General features: G+C 44.0%; 1 protein-coding gene across 5 annotated transcripts in view; it reads right to left on the bottom strand.

Annotated features, from left to right (window-relative positions):
- Window positions 1-26,455, bottom strand: part of nlgn1 (neuroligin 1) — a 93,577-nt gene that overhangs the window by 44,950 nt on the left and 22,172 nt on the right. For 3 of the 5 annotated variants that reach the window (XM_089001874.1, XM_089001872.1, XM_089001876.1), the window contains exons 3-4: window positions 24,643-24,702; window positions 4,801-4,860 (exon numbers count right to left, since the gene is read on the bottom strand). The exons of 1 other annotated variant lie outside the window; for it this stretch is intronic. In XM_089001874.1, coding sequence (XP_088858000.1) covers window positions 4,801-4,860; window positions 24,643-24,702 — 120 coding nt within the window. The remainder of the gene's footprint in view (window positions 1-4,800; window positions 4,861-24,642; window positions 24,703-26,455) is intronic. One more of the 5 variants, XM_089001873.1, reaches the window with a different exon arrangement.

Raw genomic sequence — 26,455 nt, forward strand, 5'->3', positions numbered from 1 at the left:
GAGACTAATAAAGGCAAATCCAAATCCAGAAATGGACAAAATCTGACTTCAACTGACAGTTAGGACGGCGGGAAAAAAACACTGGCACCCTACCCACTCTCGAGGACTTGTACACTGCCAGAATCCAAACAAGGGCACGGAAAATCCTACTGCACCCTCCACACCCAGCCCACCACCTTTACCAGCTACTCCCCTCAGGCAGGCGCTACCGATCCATGCGCACCAAATCCAGCAGACATTTAAACAGCTTCTTCCCCCAAGCCATTAACTCTTTAAACAGTAACCCAAATAGAACTGTATGGTGGCTCTTTGCAATTTTCTGATGATGATACGGGTGCAGCGTGTTCTACCGGAAACAAATTCCTTGTGTGTTCTACATACTTGGCAATAAAGATGATTCTGATCTTCTGATTCCGATCCCAGGGCTGAATGTTATATGTCGCTGTGTGGAATGTGCTTGATGTGTGTCCGTGTCAATGTCCAAGCTCCATGACAACCCTGGTTGTCGTGCCTTGATGAAATTTTGAAATTGGACTTTGTTGACAGTAATGGAAGAGGATACGCATTGCAGTAAAAATAGTTGGATAGACTGACTTTGAAACATTCAGAGCACAAAAGCTCCAGCAAGCAGCATTGTATGACTTTGTTTATAAGTACATTTCAAACATAAGACCAAGGACGGGAGTTGCCAACAGAGGCCACCCTTAAAAATTATCCTCGCTCACACCAATAAAAATCATTCAATAAAATATTCCTTTGCAAAAATCCAGAAGTGCATCTATCCATGTTTACAGAGATTGGGATGTTGCTGGAGCCTATCCCATCTGTTGTCAGGCGGTAGACTGGGGACACCCTTATCCGGTTTCCAGCCAATCGCAGGGCACACAGAAACGAACAACCATTTATGCTCACACTTACCTCAGGACGCTTTGGAGTGTCCAATCAGCCTGGCATGAATGATTTTGGAATATGGGAGAAAACCGGTAACCCGAAAAAAAAAAACACCCAAGCACGGGGCAAACTTGCAAACTCCACACAGCAAGGCCAGAGCTGGAATTGAACCTCTGCACTGTGAAGTCAACATGCTAACCACTCGATGACCGGGGCACCCCTGCTTTAACATAAATTCCCTATATCCCATGCATGACATTTCATATACACTATATTAAAGTCAAGGCTCACGGGGCCAAATGTGTCCCTCCACATCATTTTATTTGGTCCGCGAAAACAAATCAAACTTGTGAAATTTCAGGATGCTTGCTCAATCCGAAACAAAATTGTCATATCTAAAACTACAAAAACAGTCATTGTACTTGACTTCAGATTTGAAAGCTATCCAGCTATCTATCTAGCTAGTTACCTAGCTGGCTACCTCGCTAGCTAGCTATTTGCTATCTATTGGCTGGCTAGCTATCTATTAGCTAGCCAGCTAGCTAGTTGAGCCAAAGATAGTGACTGTGGGCACCAGGTAGCAAGCACCTCCATCTACAACATTAGTAGCCTGTTCTAAAAAAGTGATAGGGCACCATCAATGTAAACAATCTTAGCTATCTATTAGCTAGCGATCTATTGGCTATCTATTAGCTAGCTAGCAGATAGCTACCTAGCTATCTTTCTATCTATTTGAGTTACGTCGGGGTTGTGTGAACGCTGGCGCGTGTGGCTGCCGCTGCTCACCCACAGAAAAAAACTGACCTTATTATTATTATTATTATTACTACATTTCATTGTGGGCAGCCCGGTAGTCGAGTGGTTAGCACACCAGTTTCACAGTGGAGAGGTCGCCGGTTCGCGTCCCGGTCCGGCCTCCCTGTGTGGAGCTTGCATGTTCTCCCCGGGCCCGCGTGGGTTTTCTCCGGGTCCTCCAGTTTCCTCCCACACTCCAAAAAACATGCATGGCAGGCAGATTGACCACTCCAAATTGTCCCTAGTTGTGACTGTTGTACGTCTTTGTGTGCCCTGTGATTGGCTGGCAACCAATTCAGGGTGTCCCCCGCCTCGTGCCCAAAGACAGCAAATAAACTCATCAGACTCAAAGACAATCAATGGGGTCTTGCCAAGATGAATCTGGGAGACACTTTCCCCCAATAAGATAGATGAAACGACGGCTACAATCAAAGCAACCTAACTTCCATGTGACAGGTGAAGTATCAATGAAAAATAGCTCAAGAAATATTGACTATTGACAGATGCTTGTCAGTGTTGGAAATCGTCGCTCAATGAAGCCAACAGTACCATGCCTGCACAAGGGAGCAATGCAAAACTGAGACCACAAAATAGGCCTCTTAATTCTGTTATGTTATGAACAGAAATCGGTGACACAAGACAACCTTGGTGGAGTCTAACTCAAACAAGAAATATTGAACGTTTAAAAACAAAATGGGGAAAAAGATCAAAACGTATAGTCTCGTAGCCAGACTTGGAATTGTGAAGAAACATGGGTCTGGCACGCTCTTGGTCATATACTTTTTGGAGCGTGTGCTCATCCAATATGTGTCTACTAACAAGCAGTAATTTACACACATAAAGTTGAACCCATCATGGAAGAAATGTGTGTTTAAGATGTGAGAAGAAGTAAAGTATATCAAAAGAGAGGCCAGTTCATGTTTAGTATAGTTTGTCAGTTTTAATCTAGATATACACCTTTGTGCAAATTAATTGCACCACCCTGTTATTTTGGCATAAAATTGATTGTTAACATTTTTTGACGACTCAAATGATGCACCTCAGCGATTTTTTGGTGTGGAATCGACCAGATTTCGACAGTTGTTGATGATGGAAGGGTCCCTGTACCAGGTCTTAATTATAGGACAAATTATGGCTTTTTTTGTGCAATCTTTCTCACGCAGACGAATCTTGATGATTGACCATAAATTCTCAGTCGGGTTCAAGTCCGGTGAATTGCCAGGCCAATCCATCACAGTATTGTCCTTCTGTATCCATCTCGTTGAAGAAGAGCTGATTTACAAGCGAAACACCCCTTCTCTTTATACCTGACGGAAAGGGGATTAGGACATGGTAACCCATTAATTATCCAATCAGAGGCCTGGCAAACAAGTAATTAGCAAATGTAGTTGGTCAAGTATATCAAACAGACTCCACCCCTGACCTCGTTTTTTTAGTTACAGTAACGAGATAAACTTCATCAATCTCCATAACCAATCATCATAAGCCATACCAAAACGCTACAGACTTGTGCAGATTAATTGCACCACCCTGTGATCTTGACCGTTTGCTGGTTTACATCATTCTAAAGCTTGCGAAAAGTTCAGAACAATGTTTGCCACGAGGGAGCTGATTGGCTGGTCTTGTCCTGTTGTTTTGACTTTCCGTTGGCTTAAATACAGTTTGTCATGCCCATGCCAGGAAGCAATTGTATCAGGCAAAATTCCAGTTATCCAATAGATCATTGGTTCAGTACCAGGCAGGGAGACAAGTAAGACAGGCACCCCCAGCAAGACACAAAACCATAATTGTAATAGATTGCCATTCGATTGAAATCATGCTAATGTTGATAGGCATAGAGGCGGGTAGTAAGTGTTCTAAAAGTGGCTCCATTTGCATATGTGTAGTTATGAGCTAAACCATGAGCGTTTAAATTGAACGTATGAGCTGAGTGGACCGAAAACTGCCCTAAAACTCAAGACTCAAGATCAAGAGAATCAGATCATATTACCTCGATACAAGCTAACTTTGACTGGTTGAAAGTTAATTAAAATGTGATTTCAGGTTTTGTCTGTGTAAGCTCTCAGTCGTACAGGAGTGGTCCATTGATGAAAAGGTTTCTTCAGCCGTCCTCTACTTCTTTGAAGGTGTCAGACGCTTCTTATCCAAGAGGCTTCGTCAGTGAACTAAAATATTTTGTTAATAATTTCGACACTAGGGGCGGCCCGGTAGTCGAGTGGTTAGCACACCGGCTTCACAGTGCAGAGGTCGCCGGTTCGCGTCCCGGTCCGGCCTCCCTGTGTGGAGTTTGCATGTTCTCCCGGACCGGCGTGGGTTTTCTCCGGGCCCTCCGGTTTCCTCCCACACTCCAAAAACATGCATGGCAGGCAGATTGACCACTCCAAATTGTCCCTAGGTGTGAGTGTGAGAGTGACTGTTTTATGTCTTTGTGTGCCCTGCGATTGGCTGGCAACCAATTCAGGGTGTCCCCCGCCTCGTGCCCGAAGACAGCTGAGATAGGCTCCAGCATCCCCCGCGACCCTAATGAGGAATAAGCGGTACGGAAAATGAGATGAGATGAGAATTTCGACACTATATATATCTCTACTGTCCAGACTCTATATGAAAGAGAGAAGTGTTTTCTTTTGGCCGGTTGGTAGATTGCCTGAGTTTATCGTGCCCAACAGCATAAGCCCAACTGCATGCAAAATTGCACCAATGCGCACCACTCGACGTGCTTTGCACTTAAAATGAGCATGGAAATAGGACGCACATTGTTACCAAAAGTATAACTACAAAATTAAAATGTTATTAATGACATTTTAAATGAGAGAGAATAATGTATGGCATGCCAAACATGTTCTCTATAGTGTTGTGACTCATATTTATTAATTTGTAAAGTCAGATGCAACACAGAAAGACGAATACGAAAAAAAGTAGAATCTAGTTGACCAAAAACAAAAAGCTGAAAAAACTGCCAAATACATTGAGCCCAAAAACAGTTAAAAAAACAGCTGATGCAAAATGACAAAAACTTCAGAAAAATTACAAAAGGTAAAATATTTAAAGAGAAAGAGAAGTTTTGGTGTCCAGGAATCATGCAAATCAAGCATTTTGTCAGTAAATGGAAAATACCTTCTTCTGATGCGTGGTCACTATCACTTAAATCATCAGAGTGTTTCTTTGTAAGGGGACCTATAAGACCAAGAAGGAGAAGGAAGGAGGAAAACAGGATCATCAAAAACACATACATCCTCAAAAAAAATGAATGAAAAAGTGGACTGTATTGTTGCTTAAATGCTTCTGTAGCCTTTATATATATATATATATATATATATATATATATATATATATATATATATATATATATATATATATATATATATATAAAGTCTCGTTATATATATAGTAAAAAATGTCAATATAACCGTCTCGTTATATCGATATTCTCGGGAGTTGGAAAAAATGTCAATATAACCGGACTATCGATATATCCGATCCTGCGCCGAACTGCATTAACAAAAGCCGCCAAAAGAGGGCAGCCAAGCGCCATATAAGAACATAACACAAGAGGGAAACTGCAACGCTTCCATCTTACTGTATTATGTATACAATTTAAAAAAGTCATCAATCTTCTTCTGCTTCCCAGACACGTAACCAAGTCGACCAATCGCGCGACCGATGGCGTGTCACGTGACCAAGACACGTGACCAAGTCGACCAATGGCGCGACCGATGTATCGATATAAACAGCAAAATGGCCGGCGGGGGATGAAAATCGTAATAACCGGATGTCCTACTAAACGGTACTAATTATACATAAAAAGACTAGAAATGTGCAAGGGAAATGAAAATAGTATCGTAATAAGCGGTACTATCGGTATAACCGATATCGATATAACGAGACTTTACTATATATATATATATATATATATATATATATATATATATATATATATATATATATATATATATATATATATATATATATATATATATATATATATACAGTAAAGTCTCGTTATATCGATATCGGATATATCGATAGTCCCGGTTATATCGATACTATTTCTATGCACGCACGGATAAAATTACATGCAAACAGGGTCGGATATATCGATAGTCCCGGTTATATCTCTATTTTTTCGGACTCCCTTGAATATCGATATAACGAGACTTTACTATATATATATATATATATATATATATATATATATATATATATATATATATATATATATATATATATATATATATATATATATATATTTTGTGAATTAGAATTACTGGACTAAATAAAGAAGCCATTCCATACTACCTCAAAATGCTGTAAATGATGTTTTTATTTAATAATTAATTTATTTTCAGACTGATAATTACAGGAAAAAATACACTTTTTGGGGGAAAAGACTGTAAAATTCGACTGCTAAGTAGTACCATATTAAAATACAGTAAAGTCTCGTTATATCGATATTCAAGGGAGTCGGGAAAAATATCGATATAACCGGGACTATCGATATATCCGACCCTGTTTGCATGTAATTTTCTCCGTGCGTGCATAGAAATTGTATCGATATAACCGGGACTATCGATATATCCGATATCGATATAACGAGACTTTACTGTACATAAAATTTAGAATCAGCCAAATTCATGTACTCTATAAAAATAGTATTTATTTTTAAGATTGATACTTGAGGGAAACGTTTTCATGAATGCATGGTCTCATTCATCTGAAAGACAGTCACAGCCAAGGCTTTTTCCGGGTTAACCTTGAGCTGAAGGCCATGGCACAAACTCAGTGGTCTGCAAATGGTAGCCATGAACGAGCGAAGAAGACAAAGCCGTGACTTTACCTTTACAACTGTATTCACTGCACTTTCAACGCAGTGCAATGACCAGGAAGACATCCGTAAATTATTGTTGGCTTTAATAAGTGTCGTAGTAGGTGGAGGCAACATTAACAAACCAGAGGACCAAGGATAAGTGAAGAAAAGCATACATGTTCATTTACATAACATAGTGGCAGTCAAAAAGGAGCACACATGATTGACTGTAGGTTTATCTTTATTCCATGACTGCTTACAAATGGATCTGAACAATAACAAAAAATGTGCTCCCCAAAAAAAACCATACTTCACCTAAACACATCTCCTACTGTATGCCTGCGGAGTGAAAGGCATGGTCCTAGTGTTTGCGACACAGAACACCCAGAAGGACAATCAAAATGAAAACTTAATACGGTGCTTACTAGCCTGCCACGACTACACAGATGACACAGGTGAAACTAGTCGGGTAGGCGACCCAAGTGAGACAAGAGTGGGAGAACGCCACTGAACTCTTCAGTGAGGATGTAGGCTTCGAAAGTGGCTATAGCTAGGGTCTTTTGGAGCCGAATGCAGCCCGAGGAAAACCCACGGAAGATAGTGGACCGAGTTACTGTTTCATCGCGCAGCTTTTCGCGACAGGTGAAAAAGTTTGCACAACCGATGAGTCTATGGGTGGTAGGCAGCAGTGAGGTCTACCTACCATGACTCCGCCATGGCCGACCAGAGCTACGATACCAACTGGGGCAGCCCTGTCCAAAGTGATATTGAATGCCATTTCAAGACGCGCGACTGAAATGCACGGGCTTTATCTGACGAAGTCGTGGACGACAAGTGAACGGGAGGATCTAGTGCTCTGCCTTACCATAGTGAGAAGATGTGTGAAACCCTGTGACGGTTTGGGGGAAACTAGGTCTACATGGATGTGGTCAAATCACCTGCCCGGAATCAGAAAAGGTTTAAGGTTCACCCAAGAGTGTCTATGAACTTGGGTGCACTGACATGTCCCGCATGCAGCTGCCCACCTCCTGACATCCCTTTGTAAACTAGGCCTGCCAAATTTGACCCCAAGCAGCTTTACTGACACCTGAATGCGTGTTAGAGGGAATAGATTGAATAAAAAAATTCTGTGATCCCATTCCAACGGAACCATCGGACAAGTATGAGCCGTAGACACATCGCAGAGGAGAGCGGAAGCTCCCTCACGCTCTACTACTTCCTAAAGCTTAAGAGCTGAACCTCCCGCCTTGAGTTTACGGATGTCAGGTTCCTCAGAATGGGCAGCGACCATTTCTAAGAAAAAATCAACCCGAACTGGACCGGACATACTGTACTGTACAATTATGCAAGACAAACAATCAGAAACAGGGTTACACTTTCCGGTCACATGCCAAGTGTCAGTTGTAAATTCAGAAATGGCCGCTAAGTGCAGTATCTGTCGGGCCGACCACGGTTCAGTAACTTTTGACATTGCAAATTTAAGTGGCCTATGATCCACATAAGCAGTAAAGCGGCGTCCCTAAAGAAGGAAACAAAAATAGTGCGTCCCAAGATATACTGCCAGCACCTCTCTGTAAAAAACGCTATACTTGCATCCGTTATGCTGCAGCATATGCCTGAAAAACGCAAGAGGCTGCCATATGTTCTCCACCAGCTGCTCAACCACCCCTCCCACAACAATATCAGCTGCATTGGTCGTCAAAGCCACTTGGGTGGTCGAGATCGGGTGGATCAGGAAGGCTTTACTTGCGAGAGCGTCCTTAGCTTGGTGAAAAGTCACTCGAAAGGATTATTCGCCTTCTTCTTTCTCAAGGCATTGGAAAGGGGATGCAGGAGGTGAGCTGCGCGAGGAAAGAACAGTTTGTAAAAATTAACCATGCCCAAAAACTCCTGCAGTGCCTTAACTGTGCGAGGTGGGGGTCATCCATCACTGACAAAATCAAGGCCGTGCAACACGGATTCCATCAATCTTTGAAAGGTCTGTGCAGCCCTCTGGAGTCCAAAAGGTATGCCAACAAACTTTCACCTAAACATGCCCCCTTCTGTATGCCTGCTGGGTGAGAGGTATGGTCTTAATGTTCACCACAATATCAATATTCGCTCATGCTCGTTCCCTCTCCTATCTGTCAACCAGCTTGGTCACTTCTGTGTGAGTGTGCACTCAAATGCGGACGAACACACATGCAGACACTTAAAGGACAACCGACACCTCCGTTGTGTCCATAATTTATAAAATCACTTGAAATGACTTCTACTGAGCGTATTTTACGTATTTTACGAGCGTATTCATAACTGGATGAGTAACAAGAAAGACTCGTGCTGAGGGCGGTCGGTAGTCGAGTGGTTAGCACACCGGCTTCACAGTGCAGAGGTTGCCGGTTCGCGTCCCGGTCCGGCCTCCCTGTGTGTAGTTTGCATGTTCTCCCCGGACCCGCGTGGGTTTTCTCCGAGTCCTCCGATTTCCTCCCACACTCCAAAAACATGCATGGTAGGCAGATTGACCACTCCAAATTGTCCCTAGGTGTGAGTGTGAGAGTGACTGTTGTATGTCTTTGTGTGCCCTGCGATTGGCTGGCAACCAATTCAGGGTGTCCCCCGCCTCGTGCCCGAAGACAGCTGAGATATGCTCTAGCAACCACCGCGACCCTAATGAGGAATAAGCGGTACGGAAAATGAGATGAGATGAGAAGACTCGTGCTGAATATTCAGGAAGTCTTGTTTTTGAGTTGGCACCGCCCTACCCACTCTCGAGGACTTGCACACTGCAAGAATCCAAACTAGGGCGCAGAAAATCCTACTGGACCCTCCGCACCCTGCCCACCACCTTTTCCAGCTACTCCCCTCAGGCAGGCGCTACCGATTCATGCGCACCAAATCCAGCAGACATTTAAACAGCTTCTTCCCCTAAGCCATTAACTCTTTGAACTCTTTGAACTCTTTGAACAGTAGCCAAAATGGAACTGTATAGTGCCACTTAGCAGTTTTTTGACGACGATACTAGTGCAGCGTGTTCTACCGGAAACAAATTCCTTGTGTGTTCTACATACTTGGCAATAAAGATGATTCTGATTCTGATTCTGGTGACGATTCCTGACGTGATGTCACATCAGGAATGCATTTTGGGTACTTTGTTTGCTCTGAAAACTTTGTGTTGATCCATGTTGATGGCAAAATTAGAAGGAAAATACATAAATAATGTGATGGTGAATCGTTGTCTGTTGCACCAAGACTACTATTTGATACTAGTTGACACAAATTCCCAGCAGACAAATCAGCCCATTTCCAACGGAGCTTGGGCGCCATCTTGTCCATTTTCTGGGACGCTACATTGGAGTCCTGACGGCTCAAATTGATACGGAAGGATTTCTTTAATCGATTGCAAACTTTTATGCTTTCCTCTTCAGAACTATTTGAATCATATTCATAACTGGATGAGTAACAACAAAGCATCTTCTCTGAATCTGAAGCCATTGTCTTGATTGTAGCGAAAGGCAAGACGTCCTGGCGTGACATCACGAACCTTCTGAAACTCGGCATCTCCGGGATCCTTTTGAAGTAGTTTTGGGACACTTTTATTTATTTTTATTGGTGTTTTACATTTCACTAAAAATATCAGCCTGCGTGTTTTGGGTATTTTAGATGCTATAAAACATTTTTCTGATTTGAGTTAGGAAACAAAAAACGGTGTTGGTTGTCCTTTAAACACATTCATGGTAGGTGACTCGAGGACGTGCTTGGCCAGTATGCATCCTTCCATCCATACCGCTTATTCCTCACTCGGGTTACGGTTCTGCTAGAGCCTATCCCAGCCGTTTTCGGACAGTAGGCAGGGGATGACCTGAATTGGTTGCCAGCGAATCGCAGGGCATAAAGAGTTTGATGGTTCTCTTTATTTGTAAGTAGGTTCGTTGTCAGATCTCCAGGCAGGTGGCGCGAAGAGCTTGATCGTGGCGTGGAGTCGAGCAAATCGTGCTGTGAAACTCCGTGCGCTGCTTAGCAGGTCTCTGCGAGCTGTGTCTCTTTGAGTCTGAGTCCGAGATGAGTCTGAGATGATTCTGCCCCGTGGTTCGACCAATCTCTCTGTCCCGCGACAGCTCCTTTTATACCATTTTCAAGCGTGTGCTATGCGTCAGGGTGAGACGCAGGAGATCAAGGAATTGAAAGACATGAAAGGGTTGAAAAGGCGCACTTCAAAATCATACACACGTGTCACGCCACAGGGCTCCCCTCCTGGATCCGAAGTCGGTGAAAGCGATGAAGGAAAAAGAAATAAAAACAAAAGCCATTCTGCGACATGGTGAGGCCAAGCAAGATGACGGTCACCGGGCATGACAGGCGTCGGTGGGGTGGTTGCCGAGGAAGTTTCGTGGTACCTGAAGTCGTTGTACGGGAGCACGGCAAAGGGTGCTCTACGACTGCCAGTTTGAGTCGATCGATGAGGGATTGTGAGGACGAAGAAGCGTGGGGTTGGTCATGCTGCCGGGCACGGACAGGCCGGTCATTGGCGACGGTGGCGTTGATCGCGCTGCCCTGGCGCTCTGCAGGACGCTGAGGAAGCACGCTGACATCGGCGGCCGAGTTGGCCATGAAGCGTCTTCCTGAAGTCCGATCGTGGACATAAGCGATGTCGGACGATGTCCGATCGTGGACATATATGATGTCCGATCGTGGACATAAGCGATGTCCAACGATGTCCGATCGTGGACATATACGATGCAGCTAGTTGCAGAGTCGCCAGGCGAATTGGACGATGTTGGCTATCAGGGTGCGACAGGTTTCACGGTGGGGTCGGGGCGCCCACGGGCGGTGGCGGCCCATCGGGAGCTCGGCTCGAGGGGTCATGCTGTGAAGATGCCGGGATCAGGGGCGGCTGGGAAATCTGGTTCTTTCCATTTGGAGAGTTGATTGGGCTGAGGAGGAGGGAAAAAACCCTCCTGGCTGGCTCGCCAATAAAGAGTTTGATGGTTCTCTTTTCGGACAGTCGGCAGGGGATGACCTGAATTGGTTGCCAGCAAATCGCAGGGCATAAAGAGTTTGATGGTTCTCTTTATTTGTAAGTAGGTTCGTTGTCAGATCTCCCAGGCAGGTGGCGCGCAGAGCTTGATCGTGGCGTGGAGTCGAGCAAGTCGTGCTGTGAAACTCCGTGCGATGCTGAGCAGGTCTCTGCGAGCTGTGTCTCTTTGAGTCTGAGTCCGAGATGAGTCTGAGATGATTCTGCCCCGTGGTTCGACCAATCTCTCTGTCCCGCGACAGCTCCTTTTATACCATTTTCAAGCGTGTGCTATGCGTCAGGGTGAGACGCACATCAAGGAGATCAAGGAATTGAAACACATGAAAGGGTTGAAAAGGCGCACTTCAAAATCATACACACGTGTGACGCCACAGGCACACAAAGACAAACAACCATCCACACTCACGGTCACACCGAGCGATAATTTGGACTGAACAATCAGCCTGCCATGCATGTTTTTGGAATGTGAGAGGAAACCGGAGGACCCAGATAAAACTCACGATGGCCCAGGGAGAACATTCAAACTCCACACACGGAGGCCAGACCGGAACTCACGACCTCGGCACTGTGAAGCGGGCATGCTAAGGGGGCAGCCCAGTAGTCAAGACTACTGGTCTGCCCACCAGCGCACATAGAAAAAAAACATTCACACACACAATCACACCACGGGACAATTTGGAGTTTTCAATCAACCTACCATGCGTATTTTTGGATTGTGGGAGGAAACCAGAGCAAAAACAACAACAACAACAAAACATCCAAACTCCACACGGAATGGAACCATGGAACTCTGTAATGTGTGGCAGAGGTGGTAACCAATGGACAACCATGCTGCCCTGTTTTTGTTTCCACATATTAAATATATATAAAACACACTCAGCCTCTTAAATAAGAAAAATGTGCAATAGAGCCTTTGATATTATGCAAGAGTTCAAAAGTGGCAAGAGTTCAGCAAAACAAGCGACTGTACATTCTCCGTGTCTTTTTTACATTCATTCCCTGACCCCACGAAATAAAGATGGCAAGACGGCATGATCCCAACATTTTATTCTTTTAAACTCCATCAAGACATGTATTTGTAGTATACAAAATAAATATATATCAGTGTCGGTACCAGCCTTACAAAACACGAAATGTATTGTTATTGGTTAAAATTTTGCTTATCTTGCATCCCAAATATATACAGAATAGCAATTCCTTAGTGAGCTGAGCAAGTATATGGGAGCAGATTGGGCCACGGAGATAGTCGGTAGGGATACGCTTATTCTGGGTCTTGGCTGTCACGATCTGGTTGGCGACCGACAGGTGGCGCTCTCGGCCCAGCCTGCACCTGCACAGGTGTTGGTCGTTCCGATCAGTGGCAGTTAAAAGGACGTTGTCGGGTCATTGTATGTGTTTGCTTCACCCTGTCAGGTTTGTTCCATCTTGGCAGATTTTTACTCATGGTTGCCTTTAATACTTTGTACTTTACTGTTCAGATGGCTTTGATGTTTGAGATTTTGTTCCTGCTGAATTTATTTTAATACAATTTGTCAATTACACCCAGCTGCTCCCTCTTGCCTGCTTTTTTTGGGATCCACCACCATCACCACCTTGCAAACCGTGACCCATGGAATTCACAACCTTTGAATTGAAATCGCAAAGCAGACGTGTGCTTCAAAGCACGGATATTCCAGTTCTCATCCCCGACTCGGGTGAAGAATCTTGGGAACATGGTGTTCTCGGGGGGACAACTTTTGGGAGTGTATATATTGATGCCCATGAACAAAAAATTAGCCCGGTGAGTGAGGGAATTCCGTGATGTATACAGCCAGTTGTGGGATTAGATGGTCGCTGACGGATTCCCATGACGCTTCCGCAGGGTAATGATCTTAAAAAATTTAATATTTTCTTGGGGAATATGATTTGACTGATGTTTTAGCATGTTGCTCCGTCTCATCCAATGACAGACTGCGAATGTAACACTCCACCGCCGCCGTGGTTATCAATACCACAGCCGAGCCATGCATCGACGGAGCACCATGAATCCCTTGAGTCACAATTGAATGAGTCCAAAATATTTTAAAAGAAGAGTTTTGAAAGTTCTATTTGTGGAAAATTTGGCTCCCGTTAGTCCGAAAATGATGTGCTCTCTTCTATCACTGATAAACAACAGGGTGGCATGTGGTATTCTTCGGCAAAACAAATGTATTTTTGCCAGGCATTGATATATGCGCGACATATGAGGCTGTGAGGTGTGTCGAGAACATGCCAGGCTCAATGGGGGAAAAAAGAAGCCATGCAGGCCCATTCCATCACGCTGCCTCCACCATATTTCATTGACGATGTGTTGTGCTTTGACTCATGTGCTGTTTCAGTTTTTTCTCCAAACTTTCTTCTTCCTATCATTCTGTTACAGGTTTGCCGACATGTTCTCCTGTCCGTCGTCATGGAAAATGTGAGATCACTCTCAAACAAGATGGACTAGCTATCAGCGCAACGCAACACCAGAAGGAGTACAGGGAAGCCAGCTTGCTACTCGTCACAGAGACATGGCTACCGACAATCACTCTGGACACATATGTTGAGTTGGAGGGCTTCCAACTTGTATGAGCAGACCGGAATGCAGGCAGCGGGAAGCAGACTCTTGTGGATGCAATATGCAAGTTCTCCTCACCCGATCGGGGGTTGAAGAAGGAGAAACCGCAAATGTAAATTTGAATTGCTGTCCTACTGAACGAACCCAGTTATAGAGTCTGCTGTGAACTGTGCACGATTGTCCAGCTTTGGGTTTTCCAGTCCAGATTACTCTACCGGGGTGTTTTTGCCGGCTCTCCGCCCTCTGTCAACGGTAAGGTATACTATTCTGGATCTTAACCATGATGTTGGAGTCTTTACGTGGGGGCATAGAGGTGACAGTTTGTGTCTAGCGTAATTACTCATGATCGGTAAATGCTGTAAATTGCTGTGTTTTATCAATAAATACATATCTATATATATACAGTCATTGTTTGTGGTCATTTCTCTGCTGTGATCTCTCCGAACCTGTAATAAGGCATTTTCATAAAACATTTGGTGTCACGAACAGGATTCTTTTTGGAAAAAAAAGGAGAGACTCAGTGAGAGAAATGTTTGAGCCCGTCGCGGAGAGCAGAGTTGTTCCCGGGTGGGGGGAAGTGCCGTGGAAAACGGCAGCTGATAAGTTGTTGCAAGCCGGGAGTTCCGGTCCTGAGACATGGGTCGAAAAGACCGCTGGTGTCCATGATTTGATTAAGGTTTTGTTTGGGGTAGTGGTAAAATCAATAGCTCCGCTTGGAGGAGCTGTTAAGTGCATGTGGGCATGTGCACAGGAATGGAAAATTCAGACAGATAAATTTAAAATAGGGAATCAGATGTTACAAACCAAAATAACATTGCAGTAGTGCAAAAAAGATAATTTACAGCGGATGTGTGAGAAGGTTGTCCAGCTTCCCGCAACGAACAACTGCCCGCTCAACCATTGCCACACTCTCAGCTGCTACTCTGCCTCCTTGTTCCTGCCGATCTGTCACAACCGCGCAGGTGAGGAACCAACTGAGGAGGGTGAAATTAAGGAAGGCAGCACGTCCGGACAACATCAGTTCCCGACTCCTCAGGACCTGCTCCGATTAGCTGTGTGTCAATGTCCAGCACATGTTCAACCTGGGCCTGAAGCTGGGCAGAGTTCCACAGCTTTGGAAAATGTCACGCCTGGTCGGAGTCGAAGATCCCCCACCTGAAGAAGATCAACAGCTACAGACCGGTGACGCTGACGTCTCACCTGATGAAGATGCTGGAGAGATTCATCCTCTCCCACCGCTGGCGAGCTCATCACTGGACGCGCTACAGTTTGACTACCAGCCCAGCATCGGTGTGGAGGACACCTTCATCTACCTCCTCCACTCCACGCAGCTGCACCTGGAGACTGCTGGGAGCACGGTGAAGATCATGTTCTTTGATTTCTCCAGTGCCTTCAACCCCATACTGTCCAATCTACTGGGGGACAAGCTGCGGCATGCCGGAGTTGACTACCACCTCACACTTTGGATTACTGATTACCTCACAAACCGGCCACATTATGTGAGGGCAATGAACTGTGAGTCGGACAGGCTTCTCAGCAGCACTAAAGCGCCACAAGGGACAGTCCCGGCTCCATTCCTGTTCGCTCTCTACACCTCGGACTTCAATTACAAAACTCCAAACTGCCACCTTCAGAAGCTCTTTGATGACTATATATAGGCTATTGTCGGCCTCATTATAGAAGATCATCGGACGTCCAGGGGACTGACCAGGGATTTCGTGGTCTGGTGCCAGCAGAATCACCTCCAGATCAACACTGAGAAAACCAAGGAGTAGGTTGTGTATCTCCGCAGGAAACAGTCCTCCCCTGCACCGTTGGACATCCAGGGTACGGACATAGAGAGGGTGACCTCCAACAAGTGCCTGGGTGTTACTGGACTGGAATACAAACATGGATGTTCTAATCAAAAAGGGACAGGAAACTGGGGTATTTTGGGGTTCAGGAGTCACTCCTGAAGACTTTATATGACTCTGTGGTTGCTTCAGCCATCCACAATGGCATTGTCTGCTGGTCAGGCAGCATCACCAGTCGGGACAGGAAAAGACTGAAGCGCCTGGTCAAGAGGGCCAGTTCTGTCCTGGGCTGTTCGTTGTGGTGACATGCCAAAATTTGTTGTTGTGGTGACATGCCAAAATTTGGTCTCCAAAATTTTTGACCGATGATTGACAAATGGTTTTATGCAAATTGATAATCTGTGCAATGTCAAATACGGATCGTGTTCCACGCAAACACGTTCCCAGTTGGCAAATTGAGACTTTTCATGTCTCAACAGGGGGGAGTGACGATAGCTCAGATCATCAAAATGTTCACTTTTGGTGATGAGTGATGTTGGCTGCAACGTCATTCCCCAAGAAAGTGGTGCCCTCCAGAAATGCAGACTCACTAACCACTAACACAGGGGTGCTCATTACGTCGATCGCGATCTACTGGTCGATCGCGGAGGTAGTACTGGTCGATCGCAGCGTGACAGTAAAAAAAACATTTGTCAGCCTATCAAACAGGGCAACCATTCAGATGACAACTGAATTTTTACCTTTAGGTGGCCGTGTATGCGTAAACAACAGCGCTAATTGCAGCGAAATTTACAAGCTAGACAGCGAATTACCTCAGATTTTAAGCCCTTGGTAAAACATATGGTGATCAAAATGAAAAAGCTGGATCAAGTAAGGGGGAAAAACATATTACTTTCATACGGAATGGGAAAATGTGGAGCGGCATTTTCGGACTGTTCATGGAAAATACGACATTGACTTCCCGCCGAAAAGCCAGCTGAGAAGAACGGTGGACGAACTAAAATCCCAGTTGTCCGGACAGCAGTCATTTTTCACTCAACATACTTCAAAAGCGAAAGCCGCCACCAAAGCATTGTTCCGGGTGAGTCACGCCATCGTTAAAAAAAATAAGACCTTCCAAGATGGAGAGATGATAAAAGAAGCATTCGTGGAAGCAGCTGACTCCTTGTTCAGAGACTTATATTATAGATATTATCTTCAATCAAAGCTCTGCAGCTGTCAAGACATACAGTTACAGGGCGCTGTGAAGCCATGGATTTAACTCAGCAAATGTGGAAAGACATCGGAGATTGTGAGTGTTCTCACTGCTGAAGCAGTGAGAACACTCACACTCCAGGGCTTCAGGTACCCCAACATGAGGAAATGTGCTACCTTCTTGACTGCATTATTCGGCTCCACTTATTTATGTGGGTCAGCCTTTTCCTACATGAAGATCATTAAGTCCAAGTACCGTTCCACCATGAATGATGAACATTTATTTGGAAATGTGCTTGAGGCTGGCTGTCAGCAGCTACTGTCCGGACTATGCATCCCTGGCTGATTCAATTCAGTGCAAGTCATCAAAGTAAACTCAGGTAATTACAAAAAAAGTTAATAGTTATTTATGATGTTATGTATATGTAGTTATTATGTGTGTTGTGCAATATTGGCTTATTCAGTTATGCAAGGTACATCAACATACATTGTACATACAAAGAATCCTTAAAACATTTGAAAATAATTATGTTTTGCATTTTTGCATTTTGACTTGGTTGTTTTTATAAGTAGCTCGTATGATGAAAAAGTGTGAGCACCCCTCCACTAACACATACTAACTAACACCTAACAATAACAATGTCTGCCATTTCTGTGAGAGAATGCATTGCAGAGCCTAAACGATGAGACAGATTTTGATAGGGAAAGAAACGGCAAGAAAGTGTGATGTTCAGAATGAAACCATCCCTTCGACATGTGACCTGGCACAAGTCTTCTTTTGTTCTCCACAGGACGGAGCTGCGGTCTGAAGAAGATGACGTGGGCCACGCCAAAGTGGGATGGACCGGTTGCGGAGCTGCTACCCGTCTTAGCAGCTACAAGCTTCGTCTGGACTCGCGAGGACACCACACCGTTCGTCAAGAAGATTCCCGATGCACATCACTGCAGCCGACAGATCACACACCTTTTCCCATTCACCAGCTCATCCGTACCACACCCTGGGGCCTGCTTGCGACAAATGCTACAAACAATTTCGTCCCTCCTCATCATCCTGGTGATCACCATCCAGGATGCCATGAAGATTTGACTGTTGTAGCGATGACATGATTTTAATTTGAGATTGTTTCCATTGCCTCACCCGCTGGAGGTATTTGGTCTTAGCCGCTTTTCTTGTTGCTAATTCGAGGTTGCCATTGGTTTGTGGTATACCACGGTACTTGTAGCTGTTTTCTATGTCTGCTATTATTCCTTCAGGTAATGAGACCCTTTCAGTGTGGACTACCTTGCCCCTCTTAGTCACCATCCGACTACATTTCTCCAGCCCGAATGACATTCCGATATCACTGCTGTAGATCCTGATTGTGTGGATCAGGGAGTCTATGTCCCTTTCGCTCTTAGCATACAGCTTTATGTCATCCATGTAGAGGAGGTGACTGATCGTAGCTCAATTTCTGAGGCAGTATCCATTGCCTGTCTTGGCGATTGCTTGGCTGAAGGGGCTCAGTCCAATGCAGACAGGAGTGGGGAGAGTATGTCACCTTGGTATATGCTACATTTAATGGACACTTGCGTATGTGGCTTGCCAATGACTTCAAGTGTGGTTTTCCACATCCCCATCAAGTTTGCAATGAAGGATCTTAGGGTCCTGTTGACCTTATACACCTCCAAGCATTCAGTGATCCATGTGTGTGGTATCGAATCCTAGGTTTTCTTGTAATCAATCCAGGCTGTGCACAGACCTCCAGTGTTGTCCGACTGTTCTGTCAACCAGCAGCTGATGTTTGGCGCCTCTGGTATCTCTACCAATGCCTTTCTGTTTTTACTCATGTATTGATTGATTTGTCCACTTATTTTAGCCGCAATTATGCCTGGCATGAGCTTCCATTTTGTGGAGAGACAGGTTATTGGCCGATACTTGGATGGAACTGCACACTTTGTGGGATCCTTCATGATCAGGATTGTTCGCCCTTCGGTTCGCCATCCTGGGTGGGTCCCATCCATCAGCAACTGGTTAATTTGTGCTGCTAGGCGCTCATGGAGTTTTGTGAGCTTCTTTAGCCAGTCGATGTGGACCATATCCATGCCTTTTCATACCGGAGGCTCTTTCTTGTATGTCTGCTACTGTGATGGTAAGTGGGTTCTATTCAGGGAGGTTACTGTGCTCCTCTTTCAGACTCACCAGCTATTGTGCACTGCTGTTATATGTGGCCCACTTCTCCCATATGGGAGAAGGAGGCATATGGGAAATATATATACACAGTATATATACAGGTAACATCCGATTTACGACTGGTGCGAGTTACGACCACCCGTACTTTTTACCACGACCGCCAGACCCTTTTTTTAATTCTCCGGCTGGGACTGCCACGGTTGCAGCCCAGCAAAGCTGTTGATATCTGTTGCGTGTTTGCAATGCATTTGGTAGAATAAAGACTCGAGACGGCCCTTCTTGTTTAGTTTGAACAAGTAGAATGTTTATGTGCCGGAGCACAGAGATCAAACGCTTCTCTCAGCATTGTATAAGAACTATTTTTTATCGCTGTCAAAGGACCATATGTAGTGTTGTGGCTGTGTTGCCAGATCCGCTCAACATTCAGCATGCCTCATTTATCTTAGAGAATATTACACCATTTCACAAAATGAGGATACAAAATAACTGTTTCTTCACAAAGGCGTACGACAATTTTGGCCAGCCAGCGTGTGATGGTGTTGCTATCTGCCACAATGGCATGGCGGGGGGGAGTGTTCACCTACGCAGAGGCAGGTGGGCGTCGGCGCCGGTTGAGGGTTCCCCCGACGATGTCCAGGGAAAATGCCAAGGCGGGTCGGCTGTCGGCACTCGGGCCTGACCCTGAGGTCAGCGCGACGAGAACGCCGCGTCGGACCACACCACCACTGCCTCTTTGAGACTTTTTTCCTTTTGTGTCCGCCGAATTCCGAGCGTGTGTGTTGGGCGACCTCCTCTGGCTTCTTACGTTAGCAAGGAGAGTGATTTTTCAACAGCGCATATGCGTGGGAAGCTGTGCATATTTGGAAAGGAGTGCGAATTGCTGACTTTGTGAATGACAAATGGTGCAATCTGGGCACATCACGCCCACCCTCAACACCACTTATAGCTGCACGTGCACCCACTAACTGTGGACCTCGCCTCCCTGCGCCCTCTCATGACCAGCATCCAGCAACATACAGCTGCCCTCTCAACTTACGCCATGTCCTAAACCACCACTCTGCCTCCTTGTTCCTGCCTGTCTGTCACAACCGCCCATGTGAGGAACAAACTGAGGATGAAAGTGCGGAAGGCAGCAGGTCCGGACAACATCAGTTCCTGACTCCTCAGGATCTGCTGCGACAAGCTATGTGTCATTGTCCAGCACATGTTAACCGGAACCTGAAGCTGGGCAGAGTCACACAGCTGTGAAAAGCTTTATGACTGGTCCCGGTGCCCAAGATCCCCCACCCAAAGGAGTTCAACAACTACAGACCGGTGGCGCTGACGTCTCACTTGATGAAGACTCTGGAGAGACTGGTCCTCGCCCACCTACGACTACTGGCGAGCTCATCACTGGACCCGCTAAGGTTTGATTACCAGCCCAGCATCGGTGTGGAGGACGACATTATCTACCTCCTCCACTCAGCGCTGTTGCACCTGGAGAATGCTGGGAGTACTATGAGGATCACGTTCTTTGATTTGTCATTATTTTGGCCAAAACGAATATGCGAATCAAACCTCTGAATCCCATACCGGATCGGTCGAGGCCCGGGTTAGCAACGGCCACCATTGGCACTGTTGACCTTCAGCGTGCCAGTGTTAAATGGACTACTGTTGGTCGAAGGAGAGCAGGGAGGTGTGTCCGTAGGAGAAGAGAGAAATGGAACGCCAAGAGTATAGAACTAAATGCAGGAATGTATCGTTATTATTATTATTGTATATATTATTGAATATTGTGAGTTTCTGTCAAACTCCGCCTCCCCTCACCCTGTAAAAGTGCATCCTGTATTTCATGTGTCACTGCTCCATTTCAATGGCATTTTCGCCTACCCATCTATCGACTTCTATTCATCTATTGTTGATGGCGACCCTGTGTACATAGTAGTTAAATTACAAATGACAAGACAGGGTGTGCAGTATCTGGTTGACTGGGAAGGCTACGGTCCAGATATGCATGAATGGATAGCCTACTTCCAGATCCTGAATCTATCATTTATCCACTGTTTTCATGCAGCTCATCTCTCTAAGATAGGTCATCTGCCACGTAGTGGGAGGGAGGTACTGTCATGTTCTGTGTGCGTTTTTTTTTTTCCGGCTCCAAATCGAGTGAAGGATGTCCCCATCCTGCGGGGGAACCTGTTCAAGCCTTGCCATTTATTTACTAGTCTCTTGTGAGATGATTGGGCTTCTTTTCTGTTCATGCTGAAGTGTTGTTTTCTAGACCTTCTAATGGTCATTCTTGCTCACCAACTTCCTGGTTTTGTTAGTATCCTTCATATTTTAGTCATTTGATCTTGCTTTGGTTTGTTGTGTGTTGTCATTTCATCTGTACTTTCTTTTACCTTGCGTTTTACATGCAGTTTTTGTTTAGGCTTTGTTTTTCATGAATCCTGAAGCAGAGTATTTTTTGTTTGGACTTTGTTGGTTTTGTGTATTTGCTAATCAATATTTTTGTTGTTTGTTGTTTTTTCAGTTTGTTTCAAAATATTACTCAGCTCTCCAACATGACAAAGGGACGCTTTAATTGGCTGAACATTGGCACCTTCAGTACATAATACTTCTGTATTAAAAAATGTGTGTAAAAATATCCTTCAAAATAATCCAGAAATGATTTTTTACTTGTTTTCTGGCTACATTAAGCAGGACCATGGAGACCTGTGTAATTGACAGTAATCATCCCATTAATTCAGACCTGTAAGAGGAAGAGTTTTGGTCCGAGTTTAAAATAAAATGGTTGACTTTAATCAAGGATTACTTGGCTCCAGCAGAGGACTGTCACCATTGATTGTAGAGGTGTAAAAACGCTACACATCTCCTCGTGTTCGATAACCATGATCAATTCTGACAAGAAAATTGGATATGCATCCTTAATTATGGACACTCCAATCTCTGAAAATATCAGTGTGTTAAGCACAATATTTTAGCTTTTAGTGCATTAGTGCTAATGATGATAGCAATTATTAGTAGCACAAAATCCAAAATGTTTTATATTTTCACAGGTTGTAGAAGACTTGAGTAGGGATGTGCAAATGAATCTTTTGGATTATCAATCATAGTTTTCAAACAATTAGCAACCCAAAATGTATTTCTTCGAGACCCGTGGCAGCTAGTTCTGTCAGCGAGCACGGTCGACCGATCTGGTCGGAAGATGGGAGACCAGCTCTGACAGATGCAGAGCTAGAGTTTGACAATGATTTTTGTACAATTGGACTGTAAAATTTGTGTCCAGTTCCTTTATTGACATCACATCAAGATGTGAGTGGAGAGAGGCGGGAGCATCCATACCGCTGAAATAAAATGGATGTTTCATGACCAGTTACTTATTTACTAACTCCTTCCAAGATAATTTAAGTTGAAATGAACCTCATTTAATTTCCCAGACAATACAGAAAGAGTATTTTTAAGTGAAACGTCAATACCCTTAATTTTACTGATGAAAACATTGTCATTATTTGATTGAAAAAGAATATTAATTTAAAGAAAGGGCAGCAGAACTAAAATGAAAAACAATTTAATGTGGTCGTCTGTGTAAGCTCTCAGTCGTACAGGAGTGGTCCATTGATGAGAAGGTTTCTTCAGCCGTCATCTGTACTTCTTTGAAGGTGTCGGATGTTTCGCTTCTTATCCAAGAGGCTTCGTCAGCGAACTAAACATTTTTGCTGGTAGTTTTGGCCCTCTATATATCCCTACTGTCCAGATGTGACGGTGCCAGACTCTGCTATGATTGGTCCCTGCTCTCAGGTTGGGGGGGAGCAGAGGACTACTCCCTGCAGCTACACTGATTACTTCTATTGTCCTGCCTGATTATGGGGTCTACCACTGGCCTGAATGCCCCATTTGCTCTGGTATCACCTCATCAGCATAACTAAGCCTATGTTGATCTGTTGTACGAACGATCCAAATTGAACCTCATCGCATCATGGCGATTTAGTGAAGGGTTTTGCTGTTTTATGAAAATAGCTTCTTTTACTCTCCTTTCAAACCATATACAGTAAAGTCTCATTGTATCGATATTCCCGGGAGTTAGAAAAAATGTCGATATATCCGTCCTGCGCCGAACTGCATTAACAAAAGCCGCCAAAGGAGGGCATCCAAGCGCCATATAAGAAACGGAGCTGGCCATGAGCTCGCCATTTTGTGCCTCTTTTTTTTAGGTGAGAGATGTTACCCCAATGTTGCCTCAAAATGGCACACATAATTTCTTTAATCTGAAGCCATTGTTTGGATTCACAAGTAATGCAAGACGTCTTGGCGTGAAGTCATTTTTATTGGTGTTTTGCATTTGAATAAAAAGTGACATCGGTTGTCCTTTAATACACAGTATGGAATGTACAGTAATTTTCAAAATCATCATGCTTCAGCGGACAAAACAAGAAACATTGTTGCAAAAAACGATTGCATTCATACAGTACAGTGGGCATGTACATAACACAAGAGGGAAACTGCAACGCTTCCATCTTACTGTATTATGTATGCAATTTAAAAAAGTCATCAATCTTCTGCTTCCCATTTTTACCTTTTAACACAAACACTTCAATCTCGTCTGCTACACACGAGCTGGCGTCTGAAAATGAAAATGGCTCTGCTACACGGGTGCTGGTCACGTAACAAACTCGCGTGACCAAGTCACGTGACCAAGTCGACCAATGGCGCGACCGATACAGATTTCAATAATGGTGTTACTGTATAGAAACCCCTAAGCAAATATTGATTCATCTTAAATATCTTTTGTATCGATATAAACATAGCAAAATGGCCGGCGGGAGATGAAAAAGAGCACCGTAGTAACCGGATTATCGTAAAAACCACGAATCGTACTAAACGGAACTAATTATACATAAAAAGACTAGAAATGTGCACGGGAAATGAAAATAGTGTTGTAATAAGCAGTATTATCAATATAAACAATATCGATATAACGAGACTTTACTGTATTTTCTTTCGCTAAGGTTTTACTTCATTGTCGTCAATGCACAGTAGGGATATATATATAGGGCCAAAACTACCAGCAAAAATGTTTAGTTCGCTGACGAAGCCTCTTGGATAAGAAGCGAAACATCCGACATCTTTAAAGAAGTACAGGTGACAGCTGAAGAAACCTTCTTATCAATTTAATGTGGTCATTAATATTATCATTGCTAGTTATAATTATTTACATGCATTGAGGTATGGCGGGTTGTGTAGTGAGGCTCTGCTATGCATAGATTCTACAATTGTGAACTCAGTGACACTAAAAATAAGGTTAACCTAAGTAGCTTTCTGCTGCACCACATATTACATTTTTTTGGTCATTTCCTTTCATTGTTTTTCTTTCTTCCTCTCCCTGTTTCTTTATCTCTAAATCATTGTGCATGTAAAAATACATACCTCCTTTCCTACATATTTTCTTGCCCGGTTTTCTTGCACATTCCTTGGATATTCTTTTGACTGTAAAATGAATAGAAGACTAAAGAAATAATGTGGCCCCCTGGACACACATTGCAGAAGTTTTGGCATGCACACACACCAAGAGAAACACAGAGAAAGGCGCACAATGACACAGACTCTCACACGCAAACACACACTCACGTATGCACATACGCACACACTGTCGCTCTCTCTCACAAACACACACAAACACAAACACACAAACACACGTAAAATGTATTTAATGTGATTGTCATATGAAAAATCAATGTGGGAAAAATGAAAAGTGGCATCATATGAGGACGGTTCTGTTAACTTGTTTGTGAAGTATAGCCATGGCTAAGGCTTCGTTGAATGGCTCAAAACCAGGGGAGTACAGATTCAACGTCCCTGGGTATCAGTCCTGCTTGATTTTCATTTGGCTCTTCTTATCCTTTTTTTAAATCAGGTGTTTTGCAGCAGGGAGGGATGGAAAACAGGCAGGACAGAAAGGGCCGCGAGGATGAGAGCTGGACATGCCGGCACAGTCGGAAGGTAATATAGAAGACCAGCTATTTCAGAGAAGTGAATGCTAGGGTTTTCAAGTCTATTTTCCTGTCAAAAATCCATGGTCGTTTCTCAGATCTAATAACTTAAAAGTTGACAGAAAACTGCCATTCTCCAGTTACCAAAACGCAACCACTTTTTGACATTTTAATTAAAGTCTGATACTTGAATATTTAAAAATGATCTTAGGACAAATCATTCCTTGTCTTATGCCTCTAAATTATAATATCAAAACACAAAAAACTGTCCAACAGAGACAGAAAGCATGACTGAGATGCCTTGTGAATTATTTACGGTTTTTTCACATCTACATTTGCACAGTATACAGTTGACATTTTTATTTTGTTATGCTTAGAATATCTTGTTTTCTATCCTTTCACTCCCACCCCAACCCCATCCCTCTTCAATTGCTGCTGTGGACTGCAAATTTCCCCATTGCGGGACGAATAAAGGTATTCTGATTCTGATTCTGATTCTGATTTATACATTTACATTTAATTTCTAAGCGCCTTTCAAAACTCTTAAGGTCACTTTACAGTCACACAGTAAGTTTTTTTCTGTGGGTGAGCAGCGGCAGCCACACACGCCAGCGTTCACTCAACCCGGAAGTAACTCAAATAGATAGAAAGATAGCTAGCTAGCTAATGGGGTAGCTAATTAATAGCTAATAGACGAAGCAGTGTGTAACGCCATCACTCCAGAAAAGGACGTGGATGGCTTCCATATCGTGAATATTGGCAAACTGTGTCTTAACCAGAGATCCATGGTGCCTTCCATACCTGCGGCTGTCTGGGAGATCATTAAAGGACAACCGACAGCATTTTTTTGTTTCCTAACTGACATCAGAAAAACGTTTTATAGCATCTAAAATACCCAAGACGCGCAGGCTGATATTTCTAGTCAATTGCAAAACACCAATAAAATGACTGTAAAGTGTCCTTGAGAGTTTTGAAAGGCGCTTAGAAATTAAATGTATTATAAAGTGTCCCAAAACTAATTCAAAATGACCTCAGAGTTGGCGAGTTTCAGAAGGTCCCGCCCCCTTGTTCGTGACGTCACGCCATGACGTCTTGCCTTGCTCCAGACACAAAACAATAGCTTCAGAGAGTTCAGATTCAGAGAAGATGCTTTCTTGTTACTCATCCAGTTATGAATATGATTCAAATAGTTCTGAAGCGGGAAGCATAAATGTTTGTCATCGATTAAAGAAGTCCTTCCGTATCAATTC

The sequence above is a fragment of the Hippocampus bargibanti genome, linkage group LG07 (genome assembly GCF_051943395.1).
Source record: "Hippocampus bargibanti isolate YZ-2025 linkage group LG07, ASM5194339v1, whole genome shotgun sequence".
NCBI classification, from domain to species: Eukaryota; Metazoa; Chordata; class Actinopteri; order Syngnathiformes; family Syngnathidae; genus Hippocampus; species Hippocampus bargibanti.